The sequence below is a fragment of the Panthera tigris genome, chromosome B2 (genome assembly GCF_018350195.1).
Source record: "Panthera tigris isolate Pti1 chromosome B2, P.tigris_Pti1_mat1.1, whole genome shotgun sequence".
Lineage (NCBI taxonomy): Eukaryota > Metazoa > Chordata > Mammalia > Carnivora > Felidae > Panthera > Panthera tigris.
Window position 1 is genome coordinate 98652362 of NC_056664.1, and position 17370 is coordinate 98669731.

General features: G+C 37.1%; 1 protein-coding gene across 1 annotated transcript in view; it reads left to right on the forward strand.

Annotated features, from left to right (window-relative positions):
• Positions 1-17370, forward strand: part of CDC40 (cell division cycle 40) — a 60461-nt gene that overhangs the window by 29349 nt on the left and 13742 nt on the right. The window contains exons 5-13 of the mRNA XM_007078730.3: positions 2258-2341; positions 3838-3977; positions 5582-5678; positions 7503-7642; positions 8275-8349; positions 10572-10617; positions 13218-13319; positions 14275-14390; positions 14649-14782. Of these exons, the coding sequence (XP_007078792.1) occupies positions 2258-2341; positions 3838-3977; positions 5582-5678; positions 7503-7642; positions 8275-8349; positions 10572-10617; positions 13218-13319; positions 14275-14390; positions 14649-14782 (934 nt within the window). The remainder of the gene's footprint in view (positions 1-2257; positions 2342-3837; positions 3978-5581; positions 5679-7502; positions 7643-8274; positions 8350-10571; positions 10618-13217; positions 13320-14274; positions 14391-14648; positions 14783-17370) is intronic.

The window sequence follows — 17370 nt, forward strand, 5'->3', positions numbered from 1 at the left end:
GTAAAAATATATCTCTTTATTTTTATTTTTTCTTGTAGACCACTAGTGGGGTTGAAGGTTTTTCCATAAATTTGTGACGATTCTTTTGCAGACTGTATCTTATTTATACATTGGTATATTAGTATTAATAATCTTAAGGATCTACTAATAAGGTTGGTATTGTTAGAGCTACTTCAGACAGACTACAGAGGAAGAAAGTAGGCATTAACTGTATTAAAAGCATAAAAAGGAAAATGAACTTTAGAAAGACAGATGAGAATATCTCAGAACTGAAATGCAGACATATTCAAACTTACTTGAGCCATAGGATGATAGAAATCTAATTAGACTAAAATTCTGTAGTGTTAGAGTTATATCTTGCTCTATCACTTGATTGGCTTCTAGTAGGGTATATAGCTAAATATTTAACTTCTCTTATTTGTGAAGGGAAAATATTATTGTCCCTTAATTACCTGGGGTGGGAAGCAGTAGTGGTAATGGTGATAATCGCAGTAAAGATTTATTTTACCATAGATGACGTGGAAAAGGAAGAGAGCATGAATTCCTGTCCCAGAAACAAGACTATGGCCAAATGAGTTGGGGATTGGTGCTTACACAGATATCACAGGAAGGACCGGGGATCTCCCTTTCTTCTCTGCCTCCCCCTCCCTTCCTCCAAACCCATAATGCAATGCCGTTGGTATAGACATAACTCTCCAACAAAATAGAATTACATTCTAGATAAATTTTTATGATTGAGATGGGGATTTTTAACATCAGATATGTTGGTATAAATTTTATATGAGCCTTATAAAGTCTCATTTTAAAAATCCCTTACAGAACACTGTTCTGTATGTCAAAGAGATGAGAGATAAAATAACTCATGGGATTTGAACCTGTGATTTCAGAGATTCTACTCCAAAGCTGCTTTTCTGTCATCAAGCTTTCTCCTCTGGCTAAGAACATATTTTAATACTGAAAAAACTATGCAAATGAGCTAATAGCCAAGGTGGATGTTTCTATTTAGCATATCATGAGGATGAGTTGAACACCTATATCCTTAGTTTGTTTGAAAAGTATGTTTAATGACAAATCTCTTTCTGTTCCCCAAAAGAAGTTCTCTTTAATCTTCAGCTGGAAAATTAAAGTGTCAACTTTATCCACTAGGATGTACCCCTTAAAAAATTGGCTAATACTTTTATATATTTTATGATTATTCATGCAAGTCATAGGCCATAAACTGATTAATGATCTAGCTCTCTTTTATAAATTTGCTAGATTATTGCTAAAACTAATTTCACCATTTATCATGCTATAGCACCCCCACTTAAGGAAAAATTGATTTGAGTTCATATAGATAGATTTCTTTCCTTAAGTTCCCAAAGACCACTGAAGACTACATTTATATATATACTAGCTACATACTTCCATCACTTTTTTTTTTTTTTTTTTTTTTTTTTGAGAGAGAGGGAGAGCAAGCCAGGGAGGGGGACAGAAGGAGAGAGAGAGACACAGAGAGAGAGAGAGAATCTCAAGTAGGCTCCATGCTTAGCACAGAGCCTAATATGGGCCTCAATCCCACGACCCTGAGATCATGACCTGAGCCAAAATCAAGAGTCAGACACTCAACCAACTGGTCAGTCACCCAGGCGTCCCACTTTCATGACTTTTTGAAGCAGTGTATTCACATGCTAGTAGATATTCTTACTTTTCTTACCAAGGAAACATACATAGTGATTTATGAAGTAGAAATGTATTATTTTAAAATTGAGAAACAAAACTGTCTTTCCTGAGAATAGCATTTTCAAAATAATAGCTAGATTTTATATAATTCTTCTTAGTCTCTTCTTTTTTAAATTACTTAATATTTATATAATTTGATAAGCTAAAGCCATGTCTTATCTATTACCGAAAACAAAAAGGAAATGGTTTCTAAGCTTCTGAACGTGTGATGTACCCATATTTTTAAGATCTTAGAATTTAAGACTAAAGTTTGATATCTTGGCCAGAGAGACTGTTAATAATGTAATGACAGAATGCTAAATTCATCCTATAAGAATACTTTTTACTCGACTGAAGTCATGCATGGTCCCCCCTGAGATTTGGGTTAATTGTTCTAAAAGGAACATAGCTCAGGAAAGAGGGATTTGGTCCTAAGTTAAAGAGACCATTTCAACATCTAGGAAGGAAAATGTGAAATGAGTGTATTTGTATAGTAATGAAATAAACTATAAATGACAAAAATGGAGTCCATAATATGTACTTTCTTCCTTTTCAGGTTATGCATTAGACCCTTCATTAGATAATCACCAAGTGTCTACTAAATATATTGGTTCTGTAGAAGAAGCTGAAAAAAATCAAGGTAATTTATTCAAATTTATTTAAAATATTTAATATCAAGTATATATGTATGTGTCTATATCTATGTATACATACACTTACGATTACTGTCTTGCAAATTGACTTTCAGCAGTAAGAAAAAACTAGTGTTTTATTAGGTTGGTTTTATTTTAAGCTGAGACAACACAGTGATATATTTTAGAGCAGTATCATTTAGAACTATTATAGTTTAGAGCTTGTTTTTGCCACTCAACTAGGTGTGCAACCTTGTAGGGAAGATGTTGGTACCTATTATTCTGGGTTGTGATGAGCACTAGGCACAGTGCCAACCATGTAGAAATCATTCAATAAATTATAATTAATGTGTAGCTAATGTTGGCAATTTGTTTCTCAACACTAACGTCAAGCTCCGTTTTTACAGAGCAGAACAAATTTTATTATACATTGTCTGTAAAGATTATCTTTAAAGGTTTGAAGGCTGAGTTTGAATATGTGTTTTAGAAGATATGTTTGTGCAAATTTTCATTTTGTACTTACAAGACAAAGCGTCATATTCTAAATGCTAACTTCTCACAAAGCTCATCATTGGAATCTTACCCATAAAATATGCTCATTAGAAAAAGAATATGGTTGTATGAGGACTTCTAGTTAGTAGCTACAGACCCTATATCATATCATCCAGCTACATTATTGTTAAAATAGAATTTTAACAAGCTTTTGTTGTAACATGCAACCTGAAGGAAACTGATTTGAATTAATATAGGTAAGCTTTTTTAAGTTAGACCTCTACAAGCCGTATCTTTTATGTAGTTAGATTGCGACTGTGACCCATAAACCTTTTCCAATTTAGTGCCAGCACCCAGAGTGCCACCTCCTACTGATCAAATCAGAACCTCAACCAGAAACACCCTCTTTCCTCCTTTCTTTTTAATTCTAAGATTTATGATTTAGAGGTCAAGTTTAGATTGAGATCACTTGGAAGAATACCAGATTCTTGTGAAACCTTGTTTAATTAATATTGTTGAATTACAAGTGAATCAAAATTATTAATTTCCTAATGTAATTTAACCTAATTCAGTTTTTAAATGATAAATTTTAATTTATTCTTGCTTTCAAAAGTAGCTTTATCATTATTTAGCAATATTAAATTGCTGGATTTCTTTCAAAAAGTGGTAAAATCTACTGATCTAGGTCCATGATTCATTAAAAGGATTGTGTATCATTGTAGGATTACATAGCTGAGTCTTTTCTTTAAATAGATGAGGATTTGCAAAATATTGGGAACAGTAGGAAGCTTCTCTTCCCAGAAGGTTGAGTCTCTTTTTGTATACCATGAGTTGGTCTATCTGGCAGATTCATATAGATTTTATTTTGTGTTTTTAAATAAATCTTTGGTCACTTGAACAATCACTTTTCTTTAGCCATACAAAGTAAAAACATATATGCTCTATATATGTATTTATATAAATGCTGTTTCTTTAAAAAATATCCATGTTTGTAATCTCTTTTTTAATGTAGGTTTAACTGTGTTTGAAACTGGTCAGAAAAAAATAGAAAAAAGAAAAAAGTTTAAAGAAAATGATGCATCTAATATTGATGGTTTCTTGGGACCATGGGCAAAATATGTGGATGAAAAAGATGTAGCCAAACCCTCAGAAGTAAGTTTTGATGTTTTTCATTGCCAATTCAGGTAGATGCTGTGTGTCTATGAAGGATATCTATGTTAATAAACTTGAGATTTCCTTAGAGAACCAAATGATGACTCATTAGAATTTCCCTGCCATGGCTGAGAAAATACACTAAGATTTTTAAATTTTTCTTGGGAATATTTTTTTAAGTTTATTTATTTATTTTGAGGGAGAGAGAGAGAGCATGAGCAGGCAAGTGGCAGAGAGGGAGAGAGAGAATCCCAAGCAGTCTCTGCACTATCAGCACAGAACCTGACTTACAGGGCTCGATTCCACAAACTCTGAGATCATGACGTGAGCCGAGATCAAGACTCAGACGCTCAACCGACTGAGCCACCCAGGTGCCCTGGGAATATTTTTATTTATCCTTTTTCTGATATATTTTCTTCCGTATTTTTTTAAATACCTTTTTGGTTTTTTATTTTATTTCATTTTTGTTGAGATAGACAGAGCATGAGTGGGGAATGGGTAGAGAGAGAGGGAGACCCAGAATCCGAAGCAGGCTCCAGGCTGCGAGCTGTCAGCACAGAGCCCGACACGGGGCTTGAAATCATGAGCCATGAGATCATGATCCGAGCCGAAGTCGGACGCCTAACCAGCTGAGCCACCTGGGCACCCTGATTTTCTTCCATATTTTTAATTAAAATACAATATTGAACAATTTTTAAGAAAAGTTAAAATTTAATAAAAGTTGATAATGCTGTTAAACTATTGTGGTAGGTGTTCTTCTGATACTAGATATTCAGAGAGTAATGTGAGTATCTAGAATACTAAATTAGCCTTTCTATGATTTTAGGATTGATGATGGGTTTTATTTATTAACATATTTATATTAAAAATTTTAATAATTATCTATATTTTAAAATAATAATACCATGAAGTTTATAAAATAAAACTATAGACCCCTATCTGCCCCTTCCCCCTTCCAAATCCTACTGTCTCTATGGGCCAGTGACTCTTGTAGGTCTTAGGGATATAGCAGTGGACAAGATCAAGAAAATCCTGTCCTCATGAAGCTTATGTTCTAGCTGTATCTTTCATCTATGTATCTCAATTATATACATATGCTGCTTTTTATTTACATTAGACATCATCTGTTGACGTCTTTGTTATTATAGATAGGGACTTATTACTACCCCACCTTCCTTCCACTGCTCCTCCCATAAAAGTTGTCACAGATCTGTAGTCATTGCTTATATGCTTATGGCTTAGTAAAAGCTGTCATTACTGGAGAACAACATTATGTCCTAAAACTGAGTTTCCTTTACAGTAGTAGATTTTCTAATTGCTTTGTCTTTTCACTTACATAATTAGCATAACACATTAAATTTGCTTCTAGGTGTTCCAGAAGGATGGGTTTTGTATAAAATGATTTTAAAAGTATCAACTAGTACCTTTTATTTGTTAATGTCATTTTGTAATCCGTCAAAGAGTTGAGATTGTTATCCGAGAGACATACTTATAGCTATTGCTTCACCAAAAAGTGGACCTCATCATAAAGTATTTATAATCAGCCTTGGGCAAGGTGGGGTTCTAAAGCATCCATTTTAAAGTTCACTTCTTAATTTCCTTAGGAAGAACAAAAAGAATTAGATGAAATCACGGCCAAGAGGCAGAAAAAAGGCAAACAGGAAGAAGAGAAACCTGGGGAGGAGAAGACAATCTTACATGGTAATATATTTTTTATGCTTCTTCATTTTTATGATAAACTTTCAGATATCTACTCTGTTCTCTGTTCATATAGTATCAATTGCCCTTATTAATCAGCTGCTGTGCTTCACTGTATTAAGAATAATTGTATTTGACTGTTCGCATCTCGAAGAAATTATACCAGACTCTTCTGTATTCTAATAAAGGAGAGAAAATAGCATGATTAATGATTGCCACAGATGATTCTTCAAAGTGCTAGTGAATTTTTAAAAATGGCAGATAGGGGCGCCTGGGTGGCTCAGTCGGTTGAACGTCCGACTTCAGCTCAGGTCATGATCTCACAGACCGTGAGCTCGAGCCCCACGTCGGGCTCTGGGCTGATGGCTCAGAGTCTGGAGCCTGCTTCCGGTTCTGTGTCTCCCTCTCTGTCTGCCCCTCCCCCGTTCATGCTCTGTCTCTCTCTGTCTCGAAAATAAACGTAAAAAAAAAAAAAAAAAAAAAAAAATTAAAAATGGCAGATAAAGAAGAGGTCTGAATTGTCCACAAATCTATTGTTTCCTCAGAACAGACTCTTGCTCCAGTCATTTTAACTTTTTGTTTTTAACCCAAGCCAGATACTCTCCAGATATCCTCCTCATTCATAATTGTTACTAAATTATACTTTACAAGAAAAACTTTTTTTTTCATGTGAATGGACTGGAGATTAAAATTCTTATACTAATTTTGATACGTGGAAGGAAATGCCTATTTCCTTTACATCAGGAACTATAGTCCAAAATGAATTATAAGTATTCCCAAATGTACCTGGTTCATTAATAATTAGTTACCTTTGGAAAATTATGTAGTGATTAGCAAACTGTAAGGAATAATTTAGTACTGATGTATTGGTTATTCTAACATTGATCACATATCAAATATTTAGGTTTGATGAGGCCATATTCGATTTCTCAAACTCCCGTTTTCTGGAGTTTTCTCTCCAAGGAGTCTGTTGAGTACTGTGGTGCTTGCAGCCATAATAAATGTAACAGCCCACATCTATTGAGGACTATTCTGTGCCAGGCATGCCGCTAAATGTTTTATATATACTATGCCATTTAAGTGCCACCAGTGACTTCACTGTAAACTTTATGTTGAAAGTGGAGAAGAGAATGGAATAGGAACCTGGAAGGGCATAAAAGAGGAAAACAGGGAAAAAGGGTAGTTGATATTTTTAACTTCTTTTTTTATCCTGGTTTGCTTCTGAGTCTTTGCCAGTGACTCACAAGGCTCAAGTATTATCTTTTCTTCCCTCGCTGTAATTATGCTGCAGTGAAGTCTTTTTTATATCATTAAAATGTATAACTAAATAAAAGAAGTATAGATCTTATTTAAAGGTCTGATAGTCTCTGGGTATTTAGAAATTCCAAAGTATTACCTCTAATTGTAAACAATAGCAGTGACTTCAAGAACTAAATTTTAGCTGACTCTTGGTCTTAACTTCATCAGAATGTTAGTACCTAAACCTTAATAGGGAACAATATCCCTATGAATAAAATGTTATCAGGGGTGCCTGGGTGGCTCAGTCGGCTGGGTGTCCGACTTCAGTTCAGGTCATGATCTCACAGTCTGTGAGTTCGAGCCCCACGTCGGGCTCTGTGCTGACAGCTCAGAGCCTGGAGCCTGCTTCAGATTCTGTGTCTCCCTCTCTCTTTGCCCCTCCCCTGCTCATGCTCTGTCTCTCTCTGTCTCAAAAATAAATAAAAAAACGTTAAAAAAATTTTTTAAAAAATGTTATCATTTAAGGTTATAGATTTTATGACTGTAGCTTATATTTGTTCACTGCTTTCCTTTGTTTTCTTATTTCAGTTAAAGAAATGTATGACTACCAAGGCAGATCCTATCTTCACATACCTCAGGATGTTGGTGTTAATCTGCGGTCTACTGTGCCACCTGAGAAGTGTTATCTTCCCAAGAAACAAATTCATGTGTGGTCTGGACATACGAAGGTAAGCAAAGTGGTCATATGGATTGGCCATGACATCACATTCATAATTGGTGTCCTATCCCCTTATGGGTAACCCAAGCCTTTCCCCACATATTCCTGCCCAATCTGCTTTTTTCTGGAACCACAGCAGTGAATAATGGGTTGGTAGTGGCACTAAGACCTCAGTAATGTTGCCTTAGCTCTTGGGATTATCATGCTTAAGAGAAGATTAGATGGTTTCTGGTTTATAAACCATGATAATATTTAAACTGATGCAGAGACAAGATACTTGAAACTTTTGATGTTGATATTCTTGGTCATCTGCACTATTCCAACTGATAATTTTCCAGCTCCTAGCAAAGAGCAAAGGAACTGAATAAAAGTAGGAAGAGGAGAGAGAGCATTAGCAACTTGATTGACTAAGAATTCCCTGGGGTGAGAAAGTCAGTATTAAAGGTCAAAAAACAAATCTTCAAAAGCTTAGTGTCAATAAGGGCTGCTCTTGGACTACTAACAAAGGTTATTCTGGGGCATGATTTTTGGAATTAAGAAAAACAGTAAATTAGGTTGCTTAAAAATATATCATACTTTCCTTGTTTCACTTTAGCGGACATTAGACTCCTTCTGATTGATAACTGTAATACCTTTTTATAGGGCGTCAGTGCTGTCAGATTGTTTCCTCTCTCTGGCCATTTATTGCTGTCTTGTTCCATGGACTGTAAAATTAAGGTGAGTTTTCAGTAACAGAGTAGGAGTGCTGCAATGCTAGTGCTTTGGTTAAGTCTATTCGGTTAATTATAAATAAATTTGGGTTTGCTAGGCAACTAGAGGCTAATTATTTTCTATTAGGCCCCGTGAATGCAGCCATTTATGAATTGCTTCCAAACATGTTGATTCAAATATGGCTCTGTGGTCCAACTGTCTAGGCTCATTTGTAAGCTTAGATAACTGATTAGGATGTAATCAATCACTTTGGCTTTATATATATAAATATTTAATCACTAATAATGTATTTTTATAGGGGCTTTGGATACGTAACAAATATGAGTTCATTTGTTCCTCAGGACCTTATGAGGTAGAGAGGACACATGATAGAAATCCCATTTCAAAAAGTAGGTAACATAATTCATCCTTTTTCTTATAAATGCAAGTAGACACCAAGTAGCAGAACTGCTCCCAGCCTCTTCTCTCAGGTTGTACCGTCTTGGGAAGCTCCACTTTAAGGTTAAGTTTCAGCTATAGAGTATGTGGGGAAAAAGCTCAGTTGCCAGAGCATATCAACTTGAACATGGGAGAAGCCTTTTTAAAACTAAAATCTGAAAGAATAGTGCTCTTTTTTGTGTCTTCTGTGTCTGCATTATTATGATGGTCAAGACATATCAGCCCTCTAGTACTCTTGAGGCTTAGAAAGTTGAATCATTAAAATTGTACTCTGTGTAAACAACTCAATGATATGTGAAGGTAGCTTTTCTTGATGAGGGCAGTCATTTAGGCAATTGTCTCTACTCAATAGCTTAAAATGACAGGCTAACAGTTTGGAGTAAAAAAACCTTGTTTCCTTTAACTTTCACTTCATACAAACTATATTAAGATTAAGGTCTTTCTGACCAATTGAAAAAACATAGAGTTCAATTTACTTCATTTCCTAAGCATTTTTTAGGTACCTAATATGTCAACAGGCCAAGACTAAAAATATATTAAGACCCTCTCCATGGGGCGCCTGGGTGGCTTGGTCGGTTAAGCCTCTGACTTCGGCTCAGGTCATGATCTCACGGTTCATGAGTTCAGTCCGTGAGTTCGAGCCCCGCGTCGGGCTCTGTGCTGACAGCTCAGAGCCTGGAGCCTGTTTCAGATTCTGTGTCTCCCTCTCTCTCTGCCCCTCCCCTGTTCATGCTCTGTCTCTCTCTGTCTCAAAAATAAATAAATGTTAAAAAAAAATTAAAAAGTTTAAAAAAGACCCTCTCCCTGCCCTTAGGGTGATCATTTCTTTATGATGTAAATGATGCTTATAGAACCTGGCATAAGGTGCTCTGTTTTCAAAGAGGAAGCACACTTCAGTAGGAGGGTAACTAAGTAAAGGGGATGGCGGGGGTGGGGAGTGTAGGGAGTGGAGCAGGTCCAAAAAGAGTGAATAGGATGCATAGGCATGGCGTGTGCTGAACACTGTAAGTTTGTGGTTTCTGGAGTCTCGAATCTGAGAGATACAGAGTGGCAACAGTCATAGGCCAAGGACCAGGTAGGTCCTGGAAGTCCTTTGCCTGGTATGCTGCGGGAACTGAGAGTTTATGCTGTTGGCACTGGGTGGCCAGGAAGTGCTGTTTTAGAACATTAGTAACATTACCAACGGTTTGATTTGAGGTAGGCAAGAATAAAGGTAGTTTTGAAACTATTGTATTAATTCACTTTAGATGTGATGAGAATTATTAGCCTATTATAGTGTAGATCATCATTTCCATATAGCTTCTATAATATTTTGTGGCTTCAGTAAGTTCCAAAAAAATGAAATACATTTGGTAAGGACCAAAATGTTATAAACATGGCAGTTTTTGATAGTATTTAATTCTTCCAGAAGTAGCTCATAATATTACATAAAAGTTTTCATCATAGAAAATATATCAAATACAGAAAAGAACAAGAAGTGAAAGTCACTTTTATTAGCTCCATCTATGTTCTCTTGATATTTTGGTGTATCTTTCAGTGTCAGATTTCAAATTTGTGTGTGTGTGTGTGTGTGTGTGTGTGTGTGTGTGTGTGTATGGTTCAAATGTTGCAACATAGACTAACAGCTCTAAGCAACATGTTCCCTTAAATATAATGCCTTTGGTTAAATCCCCTGTACACACATATATGCACACACATAGCCAGCATATGACTGTTGTTATTGATTGAAACTTGTCGTTTTACCCAAGTCTTCTATTAAATTTAATTTCTCTGTGTTTTTTTTCCCCCAGCTATGGGAGGTTTATGGAGACAGGCGCTGTCTACGAACATTTATTGGTAATACTTCTTTTATCTCTGGCTATAAATCTGTTTGGAAAGACTTTTTTTTTTTAATGTTTATTTATTTTTAAGAGAGAGAGAGAGAGAGACAGCATGAGTAGGGGAGGGGCAGAGAGAGAGGGAGACGAGAGACACAGACTCTGAAGCAGGCTGTCAGCACAGAGCCCGACACGGGGCTTGAACCCAGGAACCACAAGAACATGACCTGAGCCAAAGTCGGACGCTTAACCGACTGAGCCACCCAGGAGCCCCTGTTTGGAAAGACTTTTTTAAACTAAGATAACATCATTGACAGTAATTTTATTGTACCGATAATGAAGGAAAGTCTTCAAAAACTTGAGCTGAGTCTTGAAGAGGGACTAAGTCCTCCCAAACAGACAAAAAAGGGAACTGAGAAGAAAAGCAAAAGTGGTTTGAGAAAGCATGCTGCTTTGGGACAGCCAGGTATATTTCGGAATTGCCAGGGTATGGAATATGGTGAGAGATGACAAGCAGAGAAAGGAGTATAACAAGAGGCAAGGCATGGAGGACCTTACATGCCCTTAGTAGGGAGTGCAGAATCGGGGTGCCTGGGTGGCTCAGTTAAGCGTCCGACTTCGGCTCAGGTCATGATCTCACGATTTGTGAGTTCGAGCCCCACATTGGGCTCTGTGCTGACAGCTCAGAGCCTGGAGCCTGTTTTGGATTCTGTGTCTCCCTCTCTCTTTCTGCCCCTCCCCCACATGTACGCCCACACTCACACTCTCGTGCTCTCTCTCTCTCGCTCTCTCTCTCTGTCTCTCAAAAATAAATAAACTAAGTTTTTTAAAAATTAAAAAAAATAAGGAGTGTAGAATCTATCCAGAGGACCTTGGAAAGCCATCCATTAAAATGGCTTTTGCAGGAAATTAGCTTAATTAGATTTGAAGTTTATAGAGATCACAGTGACAGCATGGAAGATGTTTTGGTGGGGCAGGCCCGCTGGCAGGGAAATGAATTACAGGGTTATTTCATTGGTCTAGATTAGAAATGCTAAGAGTCTGGACTAAAGCGGCGCATAGAGAGGAAAAACAATCAAGAGTTAAAAATCAGCAGGACTTAGTGGATGTAATTGATAAGAGTGCAGCAGGAATCTAGGGTGACTCCCAGCTGGCTGGGTGAATGGTTGTGCCATTCGCCAAGAGAGGGAACAGAAGAGGATGATGAGGTATCACTTGTTAAGTTTGAGCTGCCTTTGGGATATGGAGATGAAAATTTCCAGTAAGCAATTAGATGGCCAGATGTTGAGCTTTGAAGAGAAGTTAGGAATTGACAGCTACAGCATACAAAAGGATAAGATTGAGTGAACTCCTTGAAGGAGAAAACAAGGCCAAAAAGAGAACAGCTTCGTGGCAAACCTTTCTGGCAGAGAATAGTTTACAGTCTTGGGCAGATTTCACATGAAGGCTGGTTATGTTTCCAGATTTAACTGTACATCATCGAAACACTGTTTGTGTAAATCGTAGTGGCTCTGGTTTTAGATTCAAGCGGGAGTCCATTCTACAGGCTTTGTTATGATTTTAGGGCCTCACCCCACAAATAAATACTGCCCAAGGTGCCTATAGGAGGACTTGTGGGAAGGCTCTCAGCAGTGTACGGGGGAACAAAATGCCTCCTGTACATTTAGTGGATTTGGTCCCCATCTGTCTCCCCGCCGCTCCCTGGCAGTTTTTCAGTGGAAAACTGAAAATTACCTGCTTTCGGAAGATGGGACTCTTGCTGTAGAAAAGAATGCCTAATTACTGTAGCACATTGCCTGACTAGCTCACTGGTGGTGCTGGTTCAGGGCTGCTGTGTGTGGTTGACAATTTGTGCAGTGCACATTTTGCACAATTGTACTTGTCAGTCTTGGTCATGATGGGGTGATAAAGAATAGGAAACTTTCTGCTTTCATTTAGCCACATTTTATTTGTCTCTGTAACTTTCAGAAGAGTTGACTGGCCTGGCAGGATTGATTTCCAAGCAAAGCACTTTAAAATTAATATATTGTCAAAATGCTGTCTTAAAATAGAAATTGATATTTGTTTCAAAAAGGTTTATTAGTCTCGGAGATTCTGAATTCACTTCTGTGAAACTTGGTAATGTGATCACAGAAATCCACAGCTACTGAAGAAGGGCTGTGATTCCGTGAACTTGAGGGTCAGGTCACTTTGTTTCACTTAGTGAGTAATCTGGAGAGCGAACCTCCAACATGTCACTGGTCCCTTCTTTTTCGTTGGCAATAATTGGCCTGTTATGTTTCCTTAAATTCTTGACTGCTTAGTCATCAGTTATGTGTATTACATATTAAAAGATTGCTATGACCAACTTCAAAAAAAAAAAAAAAGTTACCCCTTGTCTCTTGGTTCTTACCGAAATGTTATGCCTCAGAAACACCTAGGGAGCTTTTTGAAGGGGAAATAAAAAAACCTCCTACGTTCCCAAGCCCACACCTAACTGAACTCTGAGTCAGTAAGTCAGGGAATAGGATTTCAGAGATTTGACTCACAGTGTGGCTTGAAAATGCTATTTCTCTTAACAGTGCTTGTGTTTTAAGAGATATTTCACCTCACCTCCATTTTTATTGTCTCCACCTTTAGGTCACAGTAAAGCTGTTAGGGACATCTGCTTTAATACTGCAGGAACACAGTTCCTCAGTGCAGCTTATGACAGGTATCTTAAGCTCTGGGACACTGAGACAGGTAAGAGCTCACTGATACTAATCCATATTTATCTTATACATTAGCATTGGTAAATGAAATAGTGTGAGTGGTCTTCTGTGGCAGATGATGCCATCTGTAACTGCTGATTCTCATACCACCATCAGCTAATATCATAAAAGGTAGAGTTGAAACTCAGCTACGTAAGTAGCTTTTTTACTATGAAACTTTGTTTCCATCAAATACAATTTATAAAGCAAACGTGCTGATAGACCAGCAAATCTGAAATCTTCCATAGACTATTTAATTGCTCTTTTTGTTCTCTTCCATCACATAGCACACGGCATTGCACATAATGGAAGCACAATAAATGTCTGATGAACAACATTAAATTTAATTGCCCACATTGATTAAGATAAGTCAGTTTACAGGCCCATAGGCGAGTTGGTTTTATACATTCACAAACATTAATTGCATCAGTACGTTGTGGCCAGTATGGTTTTGTATAACCATCTTTTGTCTTACTGAGTTTTAAGGGGAAAGGTAACAGCTCATATTTATTGAACACTGTTTACCAGGCATTGTGCTGTGCACTTATGCCCAGTGTTGCATTCAATTCTTAAAATATCCCTATAATTATTCTTATCATTCCTATAGACGACGAAACTGAAGCTTAAAGAGGTAACTTTTCCAGAGTCACACAGCTAGTAAATGGCCGAACTGGTTTCAGCCAAGGTCTAATGCCAAAGCCCATACTCTTAACCCACAGTGGCTCTCAACTCCGGCTACACATCATAATCATTTTATCTATTCTGCAATTGATGATTCACTTTTGAAAAATTTATTTTTAATCATTAAGAATCTGTGAAAAGGAACAATGTAGTTTATAGTAAAGAACAAGCAGGCTGCCCTTCCCCAAAATTTATTAAGCAGATGATCTCTAGATTTTAATCCCAGGGTTTATTTTACCTACCTTAACTTGAGTCTTTGGTTTTAGGACAGTGTATATCAAGGTTTACAAACCGAAAAGTGCCCTATTGTGTCAAATTTAATCCTGATGAAGATAAGCAAAATCTCTTTGTAGCTGGCATGTCTGATAAGAAGATTGTGCAGGTAAGTCTTTTCACAGTATTTTAGTAAGATTTCTACAGCTTATGTTGTATTAGGGGATGGAATAAAGAATATTAACTTGTTTAACGCTTGCTGCTCTTAGGGACTGCTAATGGGCTATTTTTAGTAGAAAACAGTCGGTCGTAAAAAACATTATGTTAGAGATTTTTTTCTTCTTCACTTTCCATAGGTCTGATAGCTCTTTATTTTCATAAATCTGCTCCACTTCTGTGTTTACCTCTTGTCTTGTTTGATGTACAGTGGGACATTCGAAGTGGAGAAATTGTGCAGGAGTATGACCGGCATTTGGGAGCCGTCAACACCATTGTTTTTGTTGATGAGAACAGGAGATTTGTGAGCACATCTGACGATAAGAGCCTCCGAGTTTGGGAATGGTGAGTTTCTGTTGGTAGAAAATCTGATTCATATATAAATAGCAAGCAGTTTAAAAATCTGTAGCCAAAGAAAGACCAGCCTTCGTACATACTATGCAACCATTTGAAGATTTTCACAACTGTGATCTCTGGCTTGCCAACCAAACTGTTGTAAATATTTAAGTATCCAGAATATGGAAATAAAAATTTAGACCTGCTACCTTTGATAGTCTTGGGACAGTCTAACCAAAGGCTATATGTTTGGAGTCATTTTTTCTTGTATTGCCGACAAGTTTATATTGTTTTGACTTACATTCGTTAGGTGCTTTGCAAAATGACCGATGACACATAGGGCCCACAAATGTATAGACTGTATTGTTCACGGCTGGGATTGAGCATTAGATCCTGGCCTCAGAGCCAACCCAAAGAAAATATTTTAAAACATCTTGATTTTTTAAATGTCTGTATTATGATCATTCGGTACTGAAAATTGCCCCATGTCATCACCCATCGTGTCCTGCTATTCATAGCCCATAATGGTAGAAAGCAGATGTTTTATTTGGAGAATATATTGGTTAATTTTGCTTTCCCAGAAAGGGAAAAAAAAAAAAACCAAAAACCAAAACACTTTTCTAAAGTCAAGAAATACTAACGCTAGTTTCACTCAGTATCATAGGTCATGTTTTATAATTTCCTTACAAAGAAATGCGTAATAATCCTTTTGTTAAAATGAATGTTTGGATGGAGCCCAGGTTGTTTTCATAGTCAGTTAGGAAGCACAGCTTAACCGTGGTTATGGCCTTACAGGGACTAGAAAATGTGACTTCTCACCACAGAAGTTGTTCTGCTTTAAGAAGTGGGAAGCCCTGAACTACAGCCAGTAGTTTCCTCCTGAAACTGAAAACGGAGTCCCTTTGGGGAGCTGAGCAGGTCCCTAGCCTCTGTCAGGGAAATTTGAGTAATTGAAGGTTTCCTGTAATTTAACTACAATTTCTCCCACACTCACCACCAGTACACCCCTTCAAATCACCCCCATTTCATGGGGAGCTGACTTTATACTTTATGTATAGTTTTATGTCATCCTTAAAGTACATGCTTTGAGACCCTCTTATAACTAAGATCTTTCTGTGGAAGTGATGTTACACGCACAGAATCTGACAATTCGATTATACTTAAACTTTCAGATGTTTCTATCTTCAGAGAGTATTTCAGCTTTGTTTTAAAATGTGGATGGTGTAAAAGAAATGGGTAAATATTTAAATGATGCACCAGTTACAGGGCTCTAAGAACACTTGTGTGTGTTTTCTAAATGACAGCATTGGTCAGCACATATTTTGATTACATTAAGGGGTGAGCTCAGCATGTTTCTTGTTTTCCCTTCTCAGAGCTGAAGAAATGCTCCTAAGAGTCCTACTACTGTTTCATTATAAATGATGACATCCTTAGACTTACTTCAGTTTAATCCCCATTTGCTAGTGGAGCCTTCCTCACCAATCCTCACACGAGGATAAGTGCCTCCCATCTGTGACCCCACATAATGCTTTGCTTCCTGCCGCTTTTCAGTGCTTGCGTATTTGTTCCTCTTCCCTGACAAGTTCCCGACTGAGAGAGATCTATGTCAGCCGTGCTCACGGTGTGTCCCCAGTGCCAGCACAGTGCCTGGCATGCTGTATGCACTGAGGGTCTAAGGGCGTCGTTACTGTCATAGTGATTGATGACGCTGCATCTGTTGAGCCCTTTCTGTGTGCCAAGCATCCCAAGCATTTTGTGTGAGCTCTTTCATTTCATGTGCAAAGTAGTTTTCTGGAATAGATATATATATTTGCTATCCCTGTTTTTATAGATGAGGAAACTAGTATAGGTTAAGTAATTTACCCCAGGTTCCATGACACATGAAAGGCCAGAATTCAAACCTGTGTTAAACTTATTCCAAAGCTTAAGGGTTTTTTTCTCCAGCTCTATTAAGATAGAATTGACAAATAAAATTGTAATATATTTAAAGTTTATAACATAACGATTTGATATATGTATACCTTGTGAAAGGATTCCTACCAAGTTAGCCCATCTACCACTTTACAGTATTTTAATATTTACCTTTTTTGTTTGGTAAGAACACTTAGGTTCTATCTACTCTCTTAACAAATTTCAATTATACAATAACTATAATCACCATGTTACACATTAGATCTTCAGACCCTATTCATCTTACAACTAAAAGTCTGTACCCTTTTACCAGCCTCGTGTAGTTCCCTATCCTGATCCAACCCTCTGGCAGCCACCAATCTACTCTATTTCTATAAGAGTTTGACTCTTGTTTCTTTTTTTTTTTTTTCTAAGATTACACATATAAATGATAATATGTAGTATTTGTCTTTGTCTGGCCTATTTCACTTAGCGTAATGCTGTCCAGGTTCATCCATGTTGTTGCAAATGGCATCGTTCCCCTTTTTAAAGGCTGAATAATACTCCATTATATATGTAAATACCACATTTTTTTTATCCATTCTTTCACACCTCGGTTGCTTTCCTACCTTGGCTATTGTGAATAATGCTGCATTGAATATGAAAGTACAAATACCTCTTCAGGGTAGTGATTTCATTTCCTTTGG